The 18,998-nt window shown below is 43.2% G+C and overlaps 1 protein-coding gene across 1 annotated transcript in view; it reads left to right on the top strand.

Moving 5' to 3' along the window:
• The first annotated feature begins 2,049 nt into the window (after positions 1 to 2,049).
• Positions 2,050 to 18,998, top strand: part of LOC126150321 (odorant receptor Or2-like) — a 114,573-nt gene continuing 97,624 nt past the window's right edge. The window contains exons 1-2 of the mRNA XM_049915869.1: positions 2,050 to 2,073; positions 17,900 to 18,672. Of these exons, the coding sequence (XP_049771826.1) occupies positions 2,050 to 2,073; positions 17,900 to 18,672 (797 nt within the window). The remainder of the gene's footprint in view (positions 2,074 to 17,899; positions 18,673 to 18,998) is intronic.

Consider the following 18,998-nt stretch of genomic DNA (forward strand, 5'->3'; position numbering starts at 1 on the left):
GCCCATCCATGCAAGCTGCTGACAAGAATACTACACAGAAGCACGGGAAAGAAAACTGAGTAACAGATTACGATTCGTTTGACTTTGGGAAAGGTAAAGGCACCACAGAGGCAGTACTGACGTCACGGTTGATACTGGAAGAAAGACTGAAGAAAAATCAAGACACATTCATAGGATTTGTTCATCGGGGAAAAGCGTTCTGAGAAAAATAGGGGCAAGCTACAGGGAAAGGCGGTTAATATACAATATGTACAGGAGTCAAGCGGAAACAACAAGAGTGGAAAAAGAAGAACGAAGTGCTCAGATTAAAAATTTTATGAGACAGGGGTGCAGACTTTCACCCCTAGAGCTCAATCTGTATACGGAAGAAGTAACGACGGGAATAAAAGAAATGTTCAAGACTGTGATTAAAATTCAAAGTGAAAAGTTACAAGTGATACGAGTGACAATGCTATCCTGAGTGAAAGTGGAGAAGACTTACAGGATCTACCGAATGGGATCGAAGAAAGAGGAAAGTAATGAGAACTACCAGAAATGGGAACAGCAGTAAAATTGGTGATCATGTAGATAAAATTAAAGAATTATGCTATCTAGGCAAAATGACCTATGACGGCCGAAGGGAGCAGGATATCAGAATGAGACTAGCACTGAAAAAATGGCATTCCTGGCCAAGAGAAGTCTACTAGTATCAAACATTTGCCTTAATCTGAGGAAGAAATAATTGAGAATTGTAAGGTAGTGAAACATGGACTGTGGGAAAAACGGTACAGAAGACAGTCTAAACATTGACATGTGGTGCTACAGAAGAATATCAAAAATTAGGTGAACTGACAAGGTAAGAAATGTGGAAGTTCTCCTAAGAATCACCGAGGAAAGGAATATATGGAAAACACTGCCAAGAAGAAGGGACAGGATGATAGGATATCTGTTAAGACATCAGGGACTAACTTCCGTGGTACTGGAGGCAGCTGTAGAGGGTGAAAACTGTAGAGGAAGATTGAAATACGCCCCGCAAATAATTGAGGAAGTAGGTTGAAAGTGCTACTCTGAGATGAAGAAGCTGGCACAGGAGTGGAATTCGTGGCGGACAGCGTCAAACCAGCCGGAACTTAAAAAGAAAGGGGGGGGGGGGGGAGTAATAGTGGACGTCACGTAAGGTTACACGTTTAGTTGAGTAATCAGAGAGTTCCACGGTGATGCTAGAAACCTTGGAGTGGTAGGCGCCGGAAGGCACAAACTGTCTCGAGGAAGCCTGCTTACTACTTTTTAGAGACCAACATTATGTGATTAATCTATAAATGTACCACAATGTGTTACATATCACTCCGAAAGTGAGACGAAGACAAGTTCACCCGAAATACAGCGCGCACGGAGACATTTAATGAGACATACCTTCAGCGCTCGATACGCGAACGGATCTGAAAGAAGCCCTATTAAGTGGTACAGTCGGAAGTACCGTCTGTTAAGCACTTCACAGTTAACTGTAAAATATTCATTAAGACGTAGAAGGTCGCCAGTTTTCTTTACGCCTAGTCTTTGTTTCGGAATTTTTCGGCCCACATTGTTTCTTCTTTGTTCCGGATATTACAGACGTCGTTTCGTAGCGATATCAAAAGCCACGCTCTTTAAATGACTTGCATTTCCCGGGATTTCAAATAATGTGTTATGATAAATGAATTAAAGATCACACCACTCTCCGGATGTCGGGTTCATTGAGTATTTTTCCAGAATATGAGGCCTTTATGTAACTACTCACTGTTTCTGATTGTGTTCGATAATATTTAATTCTGTTGCTATTCAACCGCCGTAACTTTACTGTGTGATACAGCTGACCCGTTTCAAAAACTATTTAATTGGCTTCGAGGCGTTTCTACTGTCTCAGTAATATTTAAATATTTAGTGCATCGCTGGAGATGGGCTTGAATAATTGAGAGCGGTGCTGTGAAAGGGGTAGGGGAAGAGGCCACCGCTGGGCAGACTCGCAGACAAAAGGCGAGTCTCCGCCGTGGAAGAGCGCAGTAACGCCGGACACGGGAGGCGACTGCGGCCATGGCTGCAGCAGTAGGTAAAGCGGTGAGTCTGCCCTAGCAGGTTGTGGTATTTAGACTGGCGTGCAACGGGTGGACGTAGCTGTGGTGAAACCTGTAGAGATGCGTTGTCTGGAAACGATATCAGTGAAGAAACGCTCAGAAAAGCTTTACTGCAACCCTTCCTTTTGGTTAAAGAAATGTTTGACTATCTTTAGATATAAAAAAACAAGATAGGCCTATTTAATCCTCACATACGACGCGTTTCGGCTGTTCTTGGCACCATCAAACAATGAAATAAAAGGTCTTGCTAGTCTTGACCGAGATGTCGAACGTAATTAAAAGTCCCATTGGTTCATTACATCACCAATAAAATTCTTCCTACTCGTATCCCAGGCATGAAACGTGTTTAAAAGCCCCAAAGAACCGAGAAGAAACAACCAGATAGCCACTGTCAATGCTTTTATTTATATATCACCCATAAAGAAACCGCCCCATGAACACAAATATGGCCTGTTGACAACACTCTGAGCACTCGCTAGCATGCCGGCAACTAGATGTTATGGTTGTTCAGGCAAAACCATCGGGGTGCGGCAAACTTTGCCGTGATTTTGTTTGAATATCTGGCTGTCTGACTTATTGGCCTTCGTACTTGTACAGTACGACTGCACAGGTAGATAGATTTACGCCCAAGGTTAATGTGTCGATTTATCAGACATCCTAACCGTGCATCTACTGACGCATGCACTATCACGATGTCCACTCCTTTTCTTTATAAGTTAACACCTGAACAAGACAATAAGATGAACAGTTTGGAACGACGATGAAACTGCTTAAACGACCACTCGATTTATTCTTCTTTAAGCACATGAAAAATGTATCATAATGACATTCGTTTTACATTCACAATCACTCACTTAACATAGTTCCATTTGCCTTTACGACCGCTGTTTGTTACTGTACGGTCGCCTATTAACGACAGATGCTATCCTCAGTGACGAAATTAAGCCCGATCTTCAGTTTAGTCACTTTTAAACATGACTGCGCTCAGCGTCCACACCTACGGCGCGTTCGTTATGGTGGTTTTGGCAAAACCATCGGGGTACGGCAAACGTTGCCGTGCTTATAGTATGGGGCACCCCCGCGTCGTTAACGCCACTCCACCGGAAAAAAGAGGAATAAGAGTAAATCCGATCCGTTAGGTACAGGTTAATCTGCAGCCTTTCAAGTTCTTCGACCGTAGTTGCTGGAAAGAGGGGGCGTGCCAGTCTGGAATGGCTGAGAGATCTGTTGAACGTGCTTGCAGGGCAACAGAGGAACGTTCACTTTATTATGGAGGTAGGCGAGGGCAGTAAGTGATGCCTGCCTGCATTGCGTTGCTGAAAGATAACGTCACCGAGACAGTACACAGCCTTCGGCTCCGAACCACATATGATCGTGTTGTGTACTCAGTGGTACTCCTTATCGTCACGCCAGGTGAGCTCATATGTTAATGATAAATGCAATATAGGAACGTCGGTTGTTTATGCAGCGTCCACACACGGGTAGTGTACGCAGAACTGGGACTGATCTGAGATGATGACGTGGTACCAGTCCTGTGCCCTGTCTTGTCGTTGGGCGCAATAACCCCCCCCCCCCCCCTCACTCTGCTTTCAGGTCAAGGGAATCCGAAACAATAATTGCCTTGCTGGCAGTCTCCGTTATTCTAGCTGACGTCGCTCCGTCCTTGTTGACAGTACAAACAAGCCCGTGACGTGACTGTATGATCTTATACAGCCGAGCGAACAATATGTTTGTCCTATCGGACGCTAGTCGTATGAGTCCGTTGAGATCACGCAGGGCCCTCTGAACCCGTCGATTTCATGACAGTTGCGTAACTATGACCTACACGTGCAACAGTACCGCGCAACGATAAACCACACTGTCGACAGATCACGTGCTGCCGCTGTCGCACGCAGATATAAATTTTTCCATGACACAAAGGGGTTAACAGACTCTCCTCAATTATAACAAACAATGCGGTTCCTGAACTCGCAGCGTAATCTTTCCTTACGGGAAGAAAGTAGATGCCGTTCTCCCCACCTACTGTGTGTAGTTGCAGTGAAATGCTTATCATTTGCGTATCGCTTCACGCCTATGTGGTTTGTTGCACTCTGCCTTCATACCGCTGCAATTTCAGTGGCCAGCGTTGTAGTAATCGTAAACAATTTGCAGATGATGCACTTGTCTTCAACCAAGTGTAGTCTGCAAAACTTTGTACACATATCTAGGCAGGTCTTTCAGATCTTTACAGTATTTAAACGTGGTTTCAACAATGGAATCTAGCTTTAAATGTTCAGAAATGCAAAATCCTGAATCTCATAAAAAGCAGAAACGTAGTGTCCTATGACCATAATATGAGTGAGTCTCGACTGGGATCAGTCATGGCTTACAAAAACTTCGACGTAGCAATTTTCGGGCGTATTTAACAGAAAGATCACACAGACTCGGACATTACATAAACCAGGTGGCAGGTGGGGGGTTTCGGCTCGTTAGTAGGATACTAAGGAAAATGCGGTCCTTCTACAAAGCAGACTGTTGATAGAGTACCCGTGCGATCCATCCTAGAATGGAGCTCAAGTGCGAGGGACTCATACTGACTACAAACAATGGGAGATATTGAACATCTACAGAAAACGGCTCCTCGAGTGGTGGCAGGTATGTTTGGCTCACGGGGTAGCACCACGGAAATACTGAAAAACAACGAGAGACAGACGCTTGGATACAGGCGTCAATATCCCGCAAAATTTTCGCGAATCTGCATTTAGTGTGTACCCTAGGAATATACGATATTCCCCTGCGTTTGGTTCCCATAGGTAACCATGAACATCAGCAGCCCAATATTACATTAGCTTCTTTAAAAGAAAACTGAATAAGTACAAATGCTTGTAGCATTTGGAGTCATTACGTAAAAACGCAGGGATAAAATGCATACAAAAAGGTTATTTACATAGTGTACATAAATATGAGTGCAGTTGGACGGAGGAAATGAAAGAGTAGCAGCGCTCGAAAAGGGAGTGAGACTGGGTGGTAGCCTATTCGCCATGTCATTCCGTACATTAAACAAGCAGTAAGGGAAACCGAGGAGAAACTTTGAACAGGAATTTAAGTCCAGGGAAAGAATCATAACTCGTTGAGAATTGCCGAAGATAATGTAGTTCTGTCAGAGACAGCAGGACTTCACAGTTCAGTTGTTCAGAATATATAGTGTCTTGTAAAGACGAAAGGAATATAGTTCTGTCAGAGACAGCAGGACTTCACAGTTCAGTTGTTCGGAATACATAGTGTCTTGTAAAGACGTTATAAAATAAATATCAACATAAGTACAAGAATTTTACTGTAATGTAATCGATTCAAATCGGAAGACTTGAGTTCCTTTTCAAATTTTTCCGGGTGTTGCTTTGATGGAGCTACACTCACATACAAACAGTCACTCAGAATGAATAAATGGTCGTACACCCGTTTCTCTGGGCTCACGACAACAGATATAGTACGGTGTTGTTGTTTGTTGTTGTGGTCTTCAGTCCTGAGACTGGTTTGATGCAGCTCTCCATGCTACTCTATCCTGTGCAAGTTTCTTCATCTCCCAGTACCTACTGCAACCTACATCCTTCTGAATCTGCTTAGTGTATTCATCTCTTGGTCTCTCCCTACGATTTTTACCCTCCACGCTGCCCTCCAATACTAAATTGGTGATCCCTTGATGCCTCAGAACATGTCCTACCAACCGATCTCTTCTTCTGGTCAAGTTGTGCCACAAACTTCTCTTCTCCCCAATCCTATTCAATACTTCCTCATTAGTTATGTGGTCTACCCATCTAATCTTCAGCATTCTTCTGTAGCACCAAATTTCGAAAGCTTCTATTTTCTTCTTGTCCGAACTATTTACCGTCCATGTTTCACTTCCATACATGGCTACACTCCATACAAATACTTTCAGAAATGACTTCCTGACACTTAAATCTATACTCGATGTTAACACATTTCTCTTCTTGAGAAACGCTTTCCTTGCCATTGCCAGTCTACATTTTATATCCTCTCTACTTCGACCATCATCAGTTATTTTGCTCCCCAAATAACAAAACTCCTTTACTAATTTAAGTGTCTCATTTCCTAATCTAATTCCCTCAACATCACCCGACTTAATTCGACTACATTCCATTATCCTCGTTTTGCTTTTGTTGATGTTCATCTTATATCCTCCTTTCAAGACACCATCCATTCCGTTCAACTGCTCTTCCAAGTCCTTTGCTGTTTCTGACAGAATTACAATGTCATCGGCGAACCTCAAAGTTTTTATTTCTTCTTCATGGATTTTAATACCTACTCCGAAATTTTCTTTTGTTTCCTTGACTGCTTGCTCAATATAAAGATTGAATAACATCGGGGAGAGGCTACAACCCTGTCTCACTCCTTTCCCAACCACTGCTTCTCTTTCATGTCCCTCGACTCTTATAACTGCCATCTGGTTTCTGTACAAATTGTAAATAGCCTTTCGCTCCCTGTATTTTACCCCTGCCACCTTTAGAATTTGAAAGAGAGTATTCCAGTCAACATTGTCAAAAGCCTTCTCCAAGTCTACAAATGCTAGAAACGTAGGTTTGCCTTTCCTTAATCTTTCTTCTAAGATAAGTCGTAAGGTCAGTATTGCCTCACGTGTTCCCATTTTTCTACGGAATCCAAACTGATCTTCCCCGAGGTCGGCTTCTACTAGTTTTTCCATTCGTCTGTAAAGAATTCGTGTTAGTATTTTGCAGCTGTGGCTTATTAAACTGATTGTTCGGTAATTTTCACATCTGTCAACACCCGCTTTCTTTGGGATTGGAATTATTATATTCTTCCTGAAGTCTGAGGGTACCTCGCCTGTTTCATACATCTTGCTCACCAGATGGTAGAGTTTTGTCAGGACTGGCTCTCCCAAGGCCGTCAGTAGTTCCAGTGGAATGTTATCTACTCCGGGGGCCTTGTTTCGACTCAGGTCTTTCAGTGCTCTGTCAAACTCTTCACGCAGTATCGTATCTCCCATTTCATCTTCATCTACATCCTCTTCCATTTCCATAATATTGTCCTCAAGTACATCACCCTTGTATAGACCCTCTATATACTCCTTCCACCTTTCTGCTTTCCCTTCTTTGCTTAGAACTGCGTTTCCATCTGAGCTCTTGATGTTCATGCAAGTGGTTCTCTTATCTCCAAAGGTCTCTTTAATTTTCCTGTAGGCAGTATCTATCTTACCTCTAGTGAGATAAGCCTCTACATCCTTACATTTGTCCTCTAGCCATCCCTGCTTAGCCATTTTGCACTTCCTGTCGATCTCATTTTTGAGACGTTTGTATTCCATTTTGCCTGCTTCATTTATGGCATTTTTATATTTTCTCCTTTCATCAATTAAATTCAATATTTCTTCTGTTACCCAAGGACTTCTACTAGCCCTCGTCTTTTTACCTACTTGATCCTCTAATGCCTTCACTACTTCATACCTCAGAGCTACCCATTCTTCTTCTACTGTATTTCTTTCCCCCATTCCTGTCAATTGTTCCCTTATGCTCCCCCTGAAACTCTGTACAACCTCTGGTTCTTTCATTTTCTCCAGGTCCCATCTCCTTAAATTCCCACCTTTTTGCAGTTTCTTCAGTTTTAATCTACAGGTCATAACCAATAGATTGTGGTCAGAGTCCACATCTGCCCCTGCAAATGTCTTATAATTTAAAACCTGGTTCCTAAATCTCTGTCTTACCATTATATAATCTATCTGATACCTTTTAGTATCTCCAGGGTTCTTCCATGTATACAACCTTCTATCGTGATTCTTAAACCAAGTGTTAGCTATGATTAAGTTGTGCTCTGTGCAAAATTCTACCAGGCGGCTTCCTCTTTCATTTCTTAGCCCCAATCCATATTCACCTACTACGTTTCCTTCTCTCCCTTTTCCTACACTCGAATTCCAGTCACCTATGACTATTAAATTTTCGTCTCCCTTCACTATCTGAATAATTTCTTTTATTTCATCATAAATTTCTTCAATTTCTTCGTCATCTGCAGAGCTAGTTGGCGTATAAACTTGTACTACTGTAGTAGGTGTGGGCTTCGTATCTATCTTGGCCACAATAATGCGTTCACTATGCTGTTTGTAGTAGCTTACCCGCATTCCTATTTTCCTATTCATTATTAAACCTACTACTGCGTTACCCCTATTTGATTTTGTATTTATAACCCTGTATTCACCTGACCAAAAGTCTTGTTCCTCCTGCCACCGAACTTCGCTAATTCCCACTATATCTAACTTTAACCTATCCAGTTCCCTTTTTAAATTTTCTAACCCACCTGCCCGATTAAGTGATCTGACATTCCACGCTCCGATCCGTAGAACGCCAGTTTTCTTTCTCCTGATAACGACGTCCTCCTGAGTAGTCCCCGCCCGGAGATCCGAATGGGGGACTATTTTACCTCCGGAACATTTTACCCAAGAGGACGCCATCATCATTTAATCATACAGTAAAGCTGCATGCCCTCGGGAAAAATTACGGCCGTAGTTTCCCCTTGCTTTCAGCCGTTCGCAGTACCAGCACAGCAAGGCCGTTTTGGTGTTTTGGTTATTGTTACAAGGCCAGATCAGTCAATCATCCAGACTGTTGCCCTTGCAACTACTAAAAAGGCTGCTGCCCCTCTTCAGGAACCACACGTTTGTCTGGCCTCTCAACAGATACCCCTCCGTTGTGGTTGTACTTACGGTACGGCTATCTGTATCGCTGAGGCACGCAAGCCTCCCCACCAACGACAAGGTCCATGGTTCATGGGGGGGGGGGGGGGGGGGGGGGGAATAGTACGGTAGGTAGGAAAAAATCTCGCATCTCAAATTAAATTTATATAGATCGTAGGATTGTTGATGAAATTTCGATGCCAGCCCCTATGCGAATACGTTCCTGTTTATTTAAAAGCCGGCCCGTATGGCCGTGCGGTTCTAGGCGCTTCAGTCTGGAATCCCGTGACCGCTACGGTCGCAGGTTCGAATCCTGCCTCGGGCATGGATGTGTGTGACGTCCTTAGGTTTGTTAGGTTTACGTAGTTCTAAGTTCTAGGGGACTGATGACAACAGATGTTAAGTCCCATAGTGCTCAGAGCCATTTGAACCATTTTTGTTTATTTAAAAGACTTATTGAAAATTGGGGTACCATCTGCCGCATTCTACCTTCCTCAGCACCTTAAAAATGTCCCCATAAATTTTGGCAGGCGACCATATTCACGGTCTTTTTAAGATTCAGCTCACCTCTGAGTCCCACAAGCTCTCCCCTAACAGTAACTCGCTCGCACCCGTTAGTCCATCGTCGCAAGTCGCTCATACCAATCCGCTCCCATTTTCCCAATCTCACTCACTCATTCAGCCCAACTCATTGTCACTATTTCTTTCTCTCTCTCTGTCACTGTTTCACAGTCACAGTCTCCTTCCTTCCGTCCTCCTGCTGCTGTCGCCTCTCAGTGTCACGTCTCCCTCTTGCTCTTTCTTACTCTCACTATCTCATTAATTCCTTACCATTGCTGGTATCTCTTCTCACTGTCACTATCTCATTTATTCCGTACCACTGCTGGCATCTGTTCTCACTGTCACTATCTCTCTCTTCACGGTTTTCATTTTCATATACTCTGTCCCTTATAATCACTGGCTCTCACCCGCATCCAGTTTATCCTTTTCTGCATTCCCCTTCCATTGGCACTGTCTCCTGCACTCCTTCCCCGTGACTGTTGTGTTCAAAATGGTTCAGATGGCTCTGAGCACTATGGGACTTCTGTGGTCATCAGTACCCTAAAACTTAAAACTACTTAAACCTAACTAACCTAAGGACATCACACACATCAATGCCCGAGGCGAAATTCGAACCTAAGACCGTAGCGGTCGCGTGGTTCCAGACTGAAGCGCCTTAACCGCTCGGCCACACTGACCGGATGACTGTCACTATCAACTAAGTTCCATTATCACTGTGTGCCTCTCTTTTTCACACACTGCCATTATCTTCTTTACTGTTCTACCACAACCACTGCATATCTTCTTCCAGTATTTATTACCTTTCCGGCCTCTTCCTACTGCCGCTGTCTCCTCCTCTCTCAGCATAAAAAAGAGCGAATATGTTCGCAGTGCAAAATTGGTGGTAAAATTTTGAAAGGTGCTGAGAAAAATAGAATAAGTCAGCTTTTCAGTCAGTTTTGTTCTCCAATATGAGCATTTTTTCCTTCTTTTCCCTGGCATGTCACTCATATGATAAGAACTGCATGGGTCAGGAAAATTTTGATAGTATACTTATGCGAAACTGAAATAATGCTAAATTAATTTTACGTGCACAAAAATTTTGGTTGTGCTTCAGTACTACAACAAGGGGTTCCCAGAACCCTTCTGAAGATAATGGACATACATTACAGCATATTTCTCCGTGCTACGTCACTTCCTAAACTACGTTTCCGCCTCACGCAAGATTTTAAGAGCGTATTTTACGTATGCAAATAGTGAAACATTAAATCTCTGTGTGTCGCAAATGGAAAAAATATACCAAAAATTTTAAAGTTTATTCGAATTTGGGATCTTAGGAACATATCATAAAAATTTCTATCATTTGCTGTGCATAGCCGTCTTTGAATCCGTGGATCGTTTCTTGTACACAAAAACCATATTTCTGGGCTGTTCGTCAATAGCGGATAAAGAGTTTTGAAACTTGAAGATGTCACCTCTACACAAATCCTTTTAGAAGATTCGTATACAGTTAAAATTTGGAAAAGGCCCTCATCTACGGAAAACACTTTCATACTGAATTTCCTCATATATTCGCTTTTTTTTACCACCATCTAGCCCATAGCTTCTCGACTTACAAGGATAGTAATCTAACTAACTTGAATATATCAATTTTATGTGTACGATTGGAACTGTTTAAATATATTTAAATTTTATAATTAGCAGTTTTGAAAAGAAAGTTTAGGCAACAGCAGGAATCAAACCTGGGTCGGCGAATTGCCAGTCCGTTGTTTAGACCACATGGGCATGATGCCAACGTGACAACGGCTTTACAAATCCCTCATATTGTACACTTGCACAATTCCCTATAAACAGCCTCAAAGAAAAACTCTGATGTAGTGCTGTGAGCGACACATCACTCACCTCAGAGCATGTGCAGTGGAAAACGGACATCTGTGTCGCTTCTCTGAGTTGACCATCCTTTCAGCAAGCGACACTGGTCTCTAGTTATCGCAGCGAGAGCGCTACAAAACGTATTTTCGTCCGCTTTATTTGCATACCAGCACGTGTACAAAGAGAAATGGAGTAGTAATATTAGACCGATTTCAGGCTCACATTCGAAGTGAAATAGCGTAATTGTAGTGCCATAGTTACAGTGTGCTGTAACATATTAGCACATGGTAACCAGCCTTCACTGAAAGTCTTTATTGTCTAGTCACCAACCACGCAAGGCTGCGAAATATTCCTTCCAGTATCCTTAATAATTTATCACGCTTTGATGTTGTTATTGTTGTTGTGGTCTTCAGTTCAAAGACTGGTTTCATGCAGCTCTCCATGCTACTCTAACCTGTGATAACTTCTTCTTCTCCGAGTAGCTATTGCAACCTACATCCTTCTGAATCTGCTTGCTGTATTCATCTCTTGAGCTCCGTCTATGATTTTTACCCTCCACGCTTCCCTCCAGTACTAAATTGGTGATTCCTTTACGTCTCAGAATGTGTCCACCAACCGATCTCTTCTTCTAGTCACAAACTCTTCTTTTCCCCAATACTATTCAGTACCTTATCATTGATTACGTGATGTACCTATCTAATCTTCAGCACTCTTTTGTCGCACCACATTTTAAAAGCTTCTATTCTCTTCTTGATATGTGTGAGTAAAGGTTCACTTAATACACCTGTTCTCTACTAACAGTAAGAGTAATAGCTGCAGAGCCCAATACGCCCTCCTGCGCAGCGAGTCATCACTGGAGACAGGAGTGACGTCAGGAGAGCCCATAGGGCAGTGTGACAGGACCGCTCCTCTTTTCCACGTACACCACAGCCCATTAAAATTGCAACACCACCAAGGCGGCTTTTAACACATGTAAACTGTCGTCAAGCATGTTGCACGTTTCCTAGTGCGAATGATAAGCATATTATCACCATACTACAAGGAATGAAGGAGTAACGCTCTCGGTATGTAGGGAAAGGCTTATACAGTGGGTTTCTCGTTCAGAAATCGAATTTATACGTGCATTCTTTGTAAGAATACCGTGCTGTACCTCGTGTAAGAAGGAGAAATAGCTACAGCATATGTCCAAATTCGAGAGCGACTGGAAACGACAACACCGGACAGATTAATGGCACCACGTCATCCTTTGAGACGTGTCAAGGTTCTCCGTTTGCTACCACGATGGGCGTGTCTGTGTGTGGAGAATCCTAGAAGAACGAACCTCACGGCATTACAGTAATCATCTTCAGTCGGGACCACCACCAGGCGTGATGGTGTGACATGTCTTTGGGTACACAGCGCGATCACCTCTGGGCAGCATAGCCGATAATTTGGACAGCAGGCGGTGCATTTAAGAGTTTTTAAGGCCAGTGGTCGAAATATTCATAGCTTTAACACGATAACGACAGTCCGCATGTTGCTCGTGCTGTGCTGAGCTAGCCAAGAACAGAGGGTGTCCAACTGTTGTCCTGGCTAGTATGATCTCCAGATCTTTCATCCACTGAAAATGGCTTGCCACGGGTTACTGTTTCTTCCGATAAGCAACTCTTCTTGTTCAAGTTTGCCACCAAGATTTAAAATGAAAATAACTGAGCAGGTGCGGATAGGACTCGTGCACTGATGGTCCCGTACAAACTTAATTATGTATACAGACAGTTCATCCAGTCCGGGAATCGAGGTCTCGACGTCATTTGCCCGTTATCGATGTTGATACTGGCAAGATATAGGTTCCACGACGACCAGGACTTTTGAGAATTTTTCAACTTCAAGTTTAAAGTCGGATAACAAATGACAAAAGAAAATTTTTTCGGGTGATAAAATTACAAATAAACAACTTTGTGATTTTTTTCTTCACCTGTACTGTCTTTTTGCTAAATTTCACAAATGAACATCAAGGGAAGAACCTTATAGGTTTTAATGGGTGAGTTTGCGAGTATCAAAATATGACGTAAATGGCCGCATCCTTTCCTTTACACTGTCTAAGGAGCCTAACAACAAAGGACTATATATATTAATTTATGTCTGCTCCTTCGTGAGAAAAAGGGGTCTTAACATACGGATGGATAGACACACAGAGAGTCTGAGAATAAATGGAAAAATACTTTTGTGTGATGTAATTACAGATTACAATTTTCGGATATTTTGATTTGGTTGTAGTGGAAACCTTCCTTCTTGCAAAATTTCATGATATAGGGAAAGGGGCGTACCTTGTAGGGTTTGATGCGTGTGTTTGAGAATATAAAATTGTGTGAGATAAATGGCCGTAACTTTTGACTGAATTGACTTAAACGCTTCAGTTCTTTACATCACACATTGTGACATAAATTTCAGCTTTATACGTCTACCTTTTCCTTCAAAGAAACGGTTTTGAACAGTCAGCCAGATAGACAGATAAACAGATGGACAACGAAGTGATACTGTAAGTTTTACTTTTTTGTCAACTGAGATACGCAACGCAAAGAATGTGTGATATCTGCACTTCCTTGTCGACAAACTTATTAGTTTTGGTGCTGTTTACAACAGTCTGTGATACTTGATGCATGCTGTAGATTCGGTTAAGTTTTCTTAGAAACTTTATTATAAGACCGGAATCCCTGCCAAAAGGAAGGAAAGAATGACCCCTGACTAGATTATATTTGTAATTCGTGTACAGGTCGCACTTCACACTAGCACGCTATATCTACATTTTTCCTTCTACGAGATACTTCTTTTGGACTTTACGTTACTTTCTTCCATTGATAAGCAATAGCCTATATCATTTCACAAAAACATCTGTACGTATGTTGCCTACAAGATAAGAAACAGAGGTAAAGGAGTTAGCAAATACATCAGGCAAATGTAGTCAGAGTTGCCAGTGATGTCCACTTGCATCCACGGTTATCAAGTGATCGACACCATTGCAGGGTGGGGGAGCAATTGCAGGCTACCTACGGAGACCGTTCAGACATCCTCAGTCCTGGCATGAGGGCGGGATCGTATTCAACAATGCTCATGTTGTAACCACATTCATTTATTGCTGTCTTACAGTATTAAACGATGTCTCAGGCACGCGTCTAGTGAGCGAGGCAGGTATTGAACCCACAGACCTCGGCGGTGGCATACTGTCGAGACACCAGCCGTGGCTGTGAACAGCACAGCGTGGCTCGGGAGTAGATCGTTCTTGCTGGGCAGGCAACCTGATGGTGCTGCAGTTGAGTCAGTGCTGTTGGGACTGCCGTGCTTCACGGCAACGAGGCGGGCTGGCTGTATCGACGGCCTGTCTGGCAGCATCTCGCAGCAAAAGTTGTACCACCCGGGTAGCGAGCTCCGGTCCACAACTTCCGGCTGGGTGTGGGTGTCGTGGAACTTGATCCCAAGGCAGGACGGTACGATAAGTGAATTACGCTGACTAGCTCTAGTGGCTGCACCAGTGGACACTGGTTCAACGACGGCCACACAGCGGTCGTGGCGCACAGTGGAATCTCCTTTGCTCGCAGTGTGGGCGCCATTTATACGGACATTGGCCCTGCGTGTTGATGGAGGGGCAGCTATATTTGATGATCTCTAAAGGAATCACCATAAAGCCATTCTAGGTTGTTGTTGTTGTGCTCTTCAGTCCTGAGTCTCGTTTGATGCAGCTCTCCATGCTACTCTATCCTGTGCAAGCTTCTTCATCTCCCAGTACATACTGCAACCTACATCCTTCTGAATCTGCTTAGTGTATTCATCTCTTGGTCTCCCTCTACAATTTTTACCCTCCACGCTGCCCTCCAATACTAAATTGGTGATCCCTTGATGCCTCAGAACATGTCCTACCAACTGATCCCTTCTTCTGGTCAAGTTGTGCCACAAACTTCTCTTCTCCCCAATCCTATTCAATACTTCCTCATTAGTTATGTGATCTACCCATCTAATCTTCAACATTCTTCTGTAGCACCACATTTCGAAAGCTTCTATTCTCTTCTTGTCCAAACTATTTATCGTCCATGTTTCACTTCCATACATGGCTACACTCCATACAAATACTTTCAGAAATGACTTCCTGACACTTAAATCTATACTCAATGTTAACAAATTTCTCTTCTTCAGAAACGCTTTCCTTTCCATTGCCAGTCTACACTTTATATCCTCTCTACTTCGACCATCATCAGTTATTTTGCTCCCCAAATAGCAAAACTCCTTTACTACTTTAAGTGTCTCATTTCCTAATCTAATTCCCTCCCATTCTAGGTATCAAATTAATTATACCCTTGTTAATTAATAATCTTCGTCTACCTAAACGTTCACAAAAAAACATTAGACAAACAAAATAATCCAGAAGAACATAAACCATGACCAACAATTAAAGAAAGAGAACCCATACAACCTCATCCATTTATGGTTATCAATCCACCAATAGCCATTCTTATATGAGCAACAGAAGAATATGCAACTAAAGACTTTAAATCAACCTGACGAAAACAAATAAATCCAACAATAACCCCACGAGATAAACCTAAAGATAATCAAAAATAATTAAACTTTAAACCTAAATAAGAAATAACCTTTATAACACGAAAAATACCATAACCACCCAACTTCAATAAAACACAACCAAGAATTATTCTACCTGAAATAGGGGCCTACATGAGATACCTAAGGTCTCGTGTAGTCACTCAGCTGCAAAGCTGAAGTGGGACCCTAGATTTCGGTAACACGAATGGTTGACGATGTGGTGGTCGTACTGATGTCCTGGTAGCAGGTGGTGCGGTATGCCGCTGCAACAGCTGCCTGCTGCAATCTGCGGTGGTTATATGTTCATGAGGCGACGACGTAAGAGAACTGACCAGTAGCCTTTATGAAACACAGGCTCCTGAACTGCGTGCAGAGGTTTTACGAAACAAGTATTTATGTAACTCCAACACTGTGTCGGTGTCAGGATCAGAAAGTCAATATATTTGTAATTTACGTATTACATGTTACAAATAATATTTATATTAGTAAGCAGTTTTGAATCTTTAGTGCAGTATTACGTATGTTAGAAATACAAAGGTAAATTAACTCCACAGAGCTATCAGTAACAAAGGCAGAAAAGAAGCTGAAATTTTCCATTTTTTGTAAACCAGCACACCCCGATGAAATAATAAGGGATGACTCCAGCCAACCACAAAAACACAAAAAGACTATTTCTTCTCTATGGTAGCTCGCCCACGTACGCTTCCATTAGACGAAACGGAAATACAGATGGAGTTACGCATACTCAAAGAAGTTGCAACAGCACGGTTTTAAGAGAAGCTTAGTTACACAAATTCTCAAAAAATACGAAAGCAAAAGAAGCCCACGTAAAGAAAGAAAAATGTTCATTACATTGAAGTATTTAGGTCGTATTACCGAAAAGTTTACGAACGCTTTCCAAGAAGAGTAAAAAAAAGCATTTTGAACTACAGGTCAACAAAAGCTTAGTATAAGACATAAAAAATGGAGTGAAGTATTGTGCATCTGGTTTGTATAGATTATAATGTGGAACATTTTATCGTTTTTGTAGAGACTAAAGTGGTCAGCTTTTAGCCATCATTTTCCAAGCACATGATATACAATAGGTAGTACCGACAGTATTATTAATATTTTCACATGACACTTAAAGGAATGAGGTTAAACATACTTGAAGCATTGGAAATATATAAACGGAAGTTTAAAGAGCCGCACAAATTGATGAACGAAGAGTCCGAATTTAAGTACAATAAATTTTTCACCCTTGTTAAAAATTAATCATGATTCAGTAAAGCAGTTAGCTTATGATATTTCAACAATTTATAAAACACTGTGACAATGTCTGAGAGCTTTACCAATACACAGCTTCAATGTATGTAATTGTGACATTGTGATTTCTGGGAGACAGAGCTTATGGACACACAACAAACTCGAAGTGCTTGTCACATTTTTATAGCCAGACAACGAAAGCCGCCTATTGAATCTTGAGTGTACCAAGACAACCGTAATATAGTCAAGTAATATTTGTTATATTGATGTGATGTAAAAACAAATGTATTATGCACAGTGAAACGTTACAAATTCAAGTATGCCACAAAAGATTTATTGCACTACTATAATCTGTGCACAAAAAACGTTTGTCTGTCATGTTTTGTTAATAAAATTGTATCTTCTAATATAGGTAATGGTTTGAGAATGAACGAATGGTTCGAATCTAGTCACAAATGCAAATGTGATTTGCAACTCTGACGGAAACGTTAAGTTGGGTTGGGTTGTTTCGGGGAGAAGACCAGACAGCGTGGTCATCGGTCTCATTGGGTTAGGGAAGGACGGGGAAGTAAGTCGTCCGTGCCCTTTCAAAGGAACCATCCCAGCATTTGCCTTGAGCCATTTAGGGAAATCACGGAAAACCTAAATCAGGAAGGCCGGACGCGGGATTGAACTTTCGTCCTCCCGAATGCGAGTCCAGTGTAAACCTTAAGTAATAAACGACAAACACGTGTATTTATTTATGTGCTTTGTGAGTATGGGGTCGAGGTCGGTTTGTCCTAAGACAGATTAGTCTCAAAGTGTATTAGTCAGACAGTAACTCATCCGCTCTAGTACTGTGACTGGACGCTTTTTACATCCCACGACACGGAGCAGTTGCCGATGACTCGATGTGTTCTTTCAGCCGCAGAAGCCAGGGTCAGAGGTGGATGGGCAGCAAGGTGTCGGGCGCACGCTGTCGGGCAACGTGCTCTACCTGACGGTGGTGGGGCTGTCGCCGCGCGTGCGTGGACCGGCCTACCTGGTGTACGCGGCGCTGGTGCAGCTGTGCGCCGCCGTTTACGTGGCCGTCGGTCTGTTCAGCATCCACACCGCCCGAGGGGACGTGGACGCCATCTCGCACACGCTGATGCACATACTCGAAGACGTCTCCGGTATGACCAAGGCGGCGCTCTTCTTTCGCAAGAGGCAGTCCTTTTACCGTCTGGTGCGAGACCTGGATCTGATGGCGTCCGAGGAGTGGGACCGCCCCGAGCTGGAGTCTGCTCGGCGCTGGGCCCGCTGGATGACGGTGTCGCTGAGTGCCTACATCTACGCCGTCATCCTGCTGTGGCTGCCGGCGCCGCTGCTGGCCGGCGGCGACCAGAAGCTGCTGCCCGTGGTGCAGATCGAGGGAGTGGACTGGTCGCAGTGGCCCGGCACGTACGCCGCGCTCTACGCTCTGCAGTGCGCTGTGCTCCTCACCCAGGTGCCCGTCGTCATCGGACTGGACTGCTTCTTCGTGGCGGCCATGCTGCACGTGGGAGCCCTGGTGGAGCTGCTGGGGCAGCGCATCTCTGGACTGCGGCTCTCTGGTGACGGTGGTGTGGACCTGACCGCTGACAGGGGACTCGCGAAGCGGCAGATGCTGTATTCAGAGCTCTGTTCCTGCATCAGGAGCCACCAGAAAATCACAAAGTAAGTTTGTACGTTCATATGTGATGCCGCAGAATGGCATGGAACGGGATGGAAGGGAACATGCCAAAGTGTATTTCAATTGGTGGCACTCACATTTTTACTAACGGAATGGGACGGGTCAGAACAGAACGTCAGTTCCGAGATTTATATGGAGGAAAGTTTTGATGTAACGTCTGTCGGGGAAAAGTAGCATCGTCTGCTGGCATCGAAACATACGCTGGTGGAAAAAACTGCAGCACCAAAAAATAATTAATGTGGAGTAATGAAATTTCGAGAATACATTTGTCTAGGTGATTAACATTGGAAGATGACAGGTTAAGTACGAG

Source organism: Schistocerca cancellata, chromosome 2 (genome assembly GCF_023864275.1).
Source record: "Schistocerca cancellata isolate TAMUIC-IGC-003103 chromosome 2, iqSchCanc2.1, whole genome shotgun sequence".
Classification (NCBI taxonomy): Eukaryota; Metazoa; Arthropoda; class Insecta; order Orthoptera; family Acrididae; genus Schistocerca; species Schistocerca cancellata.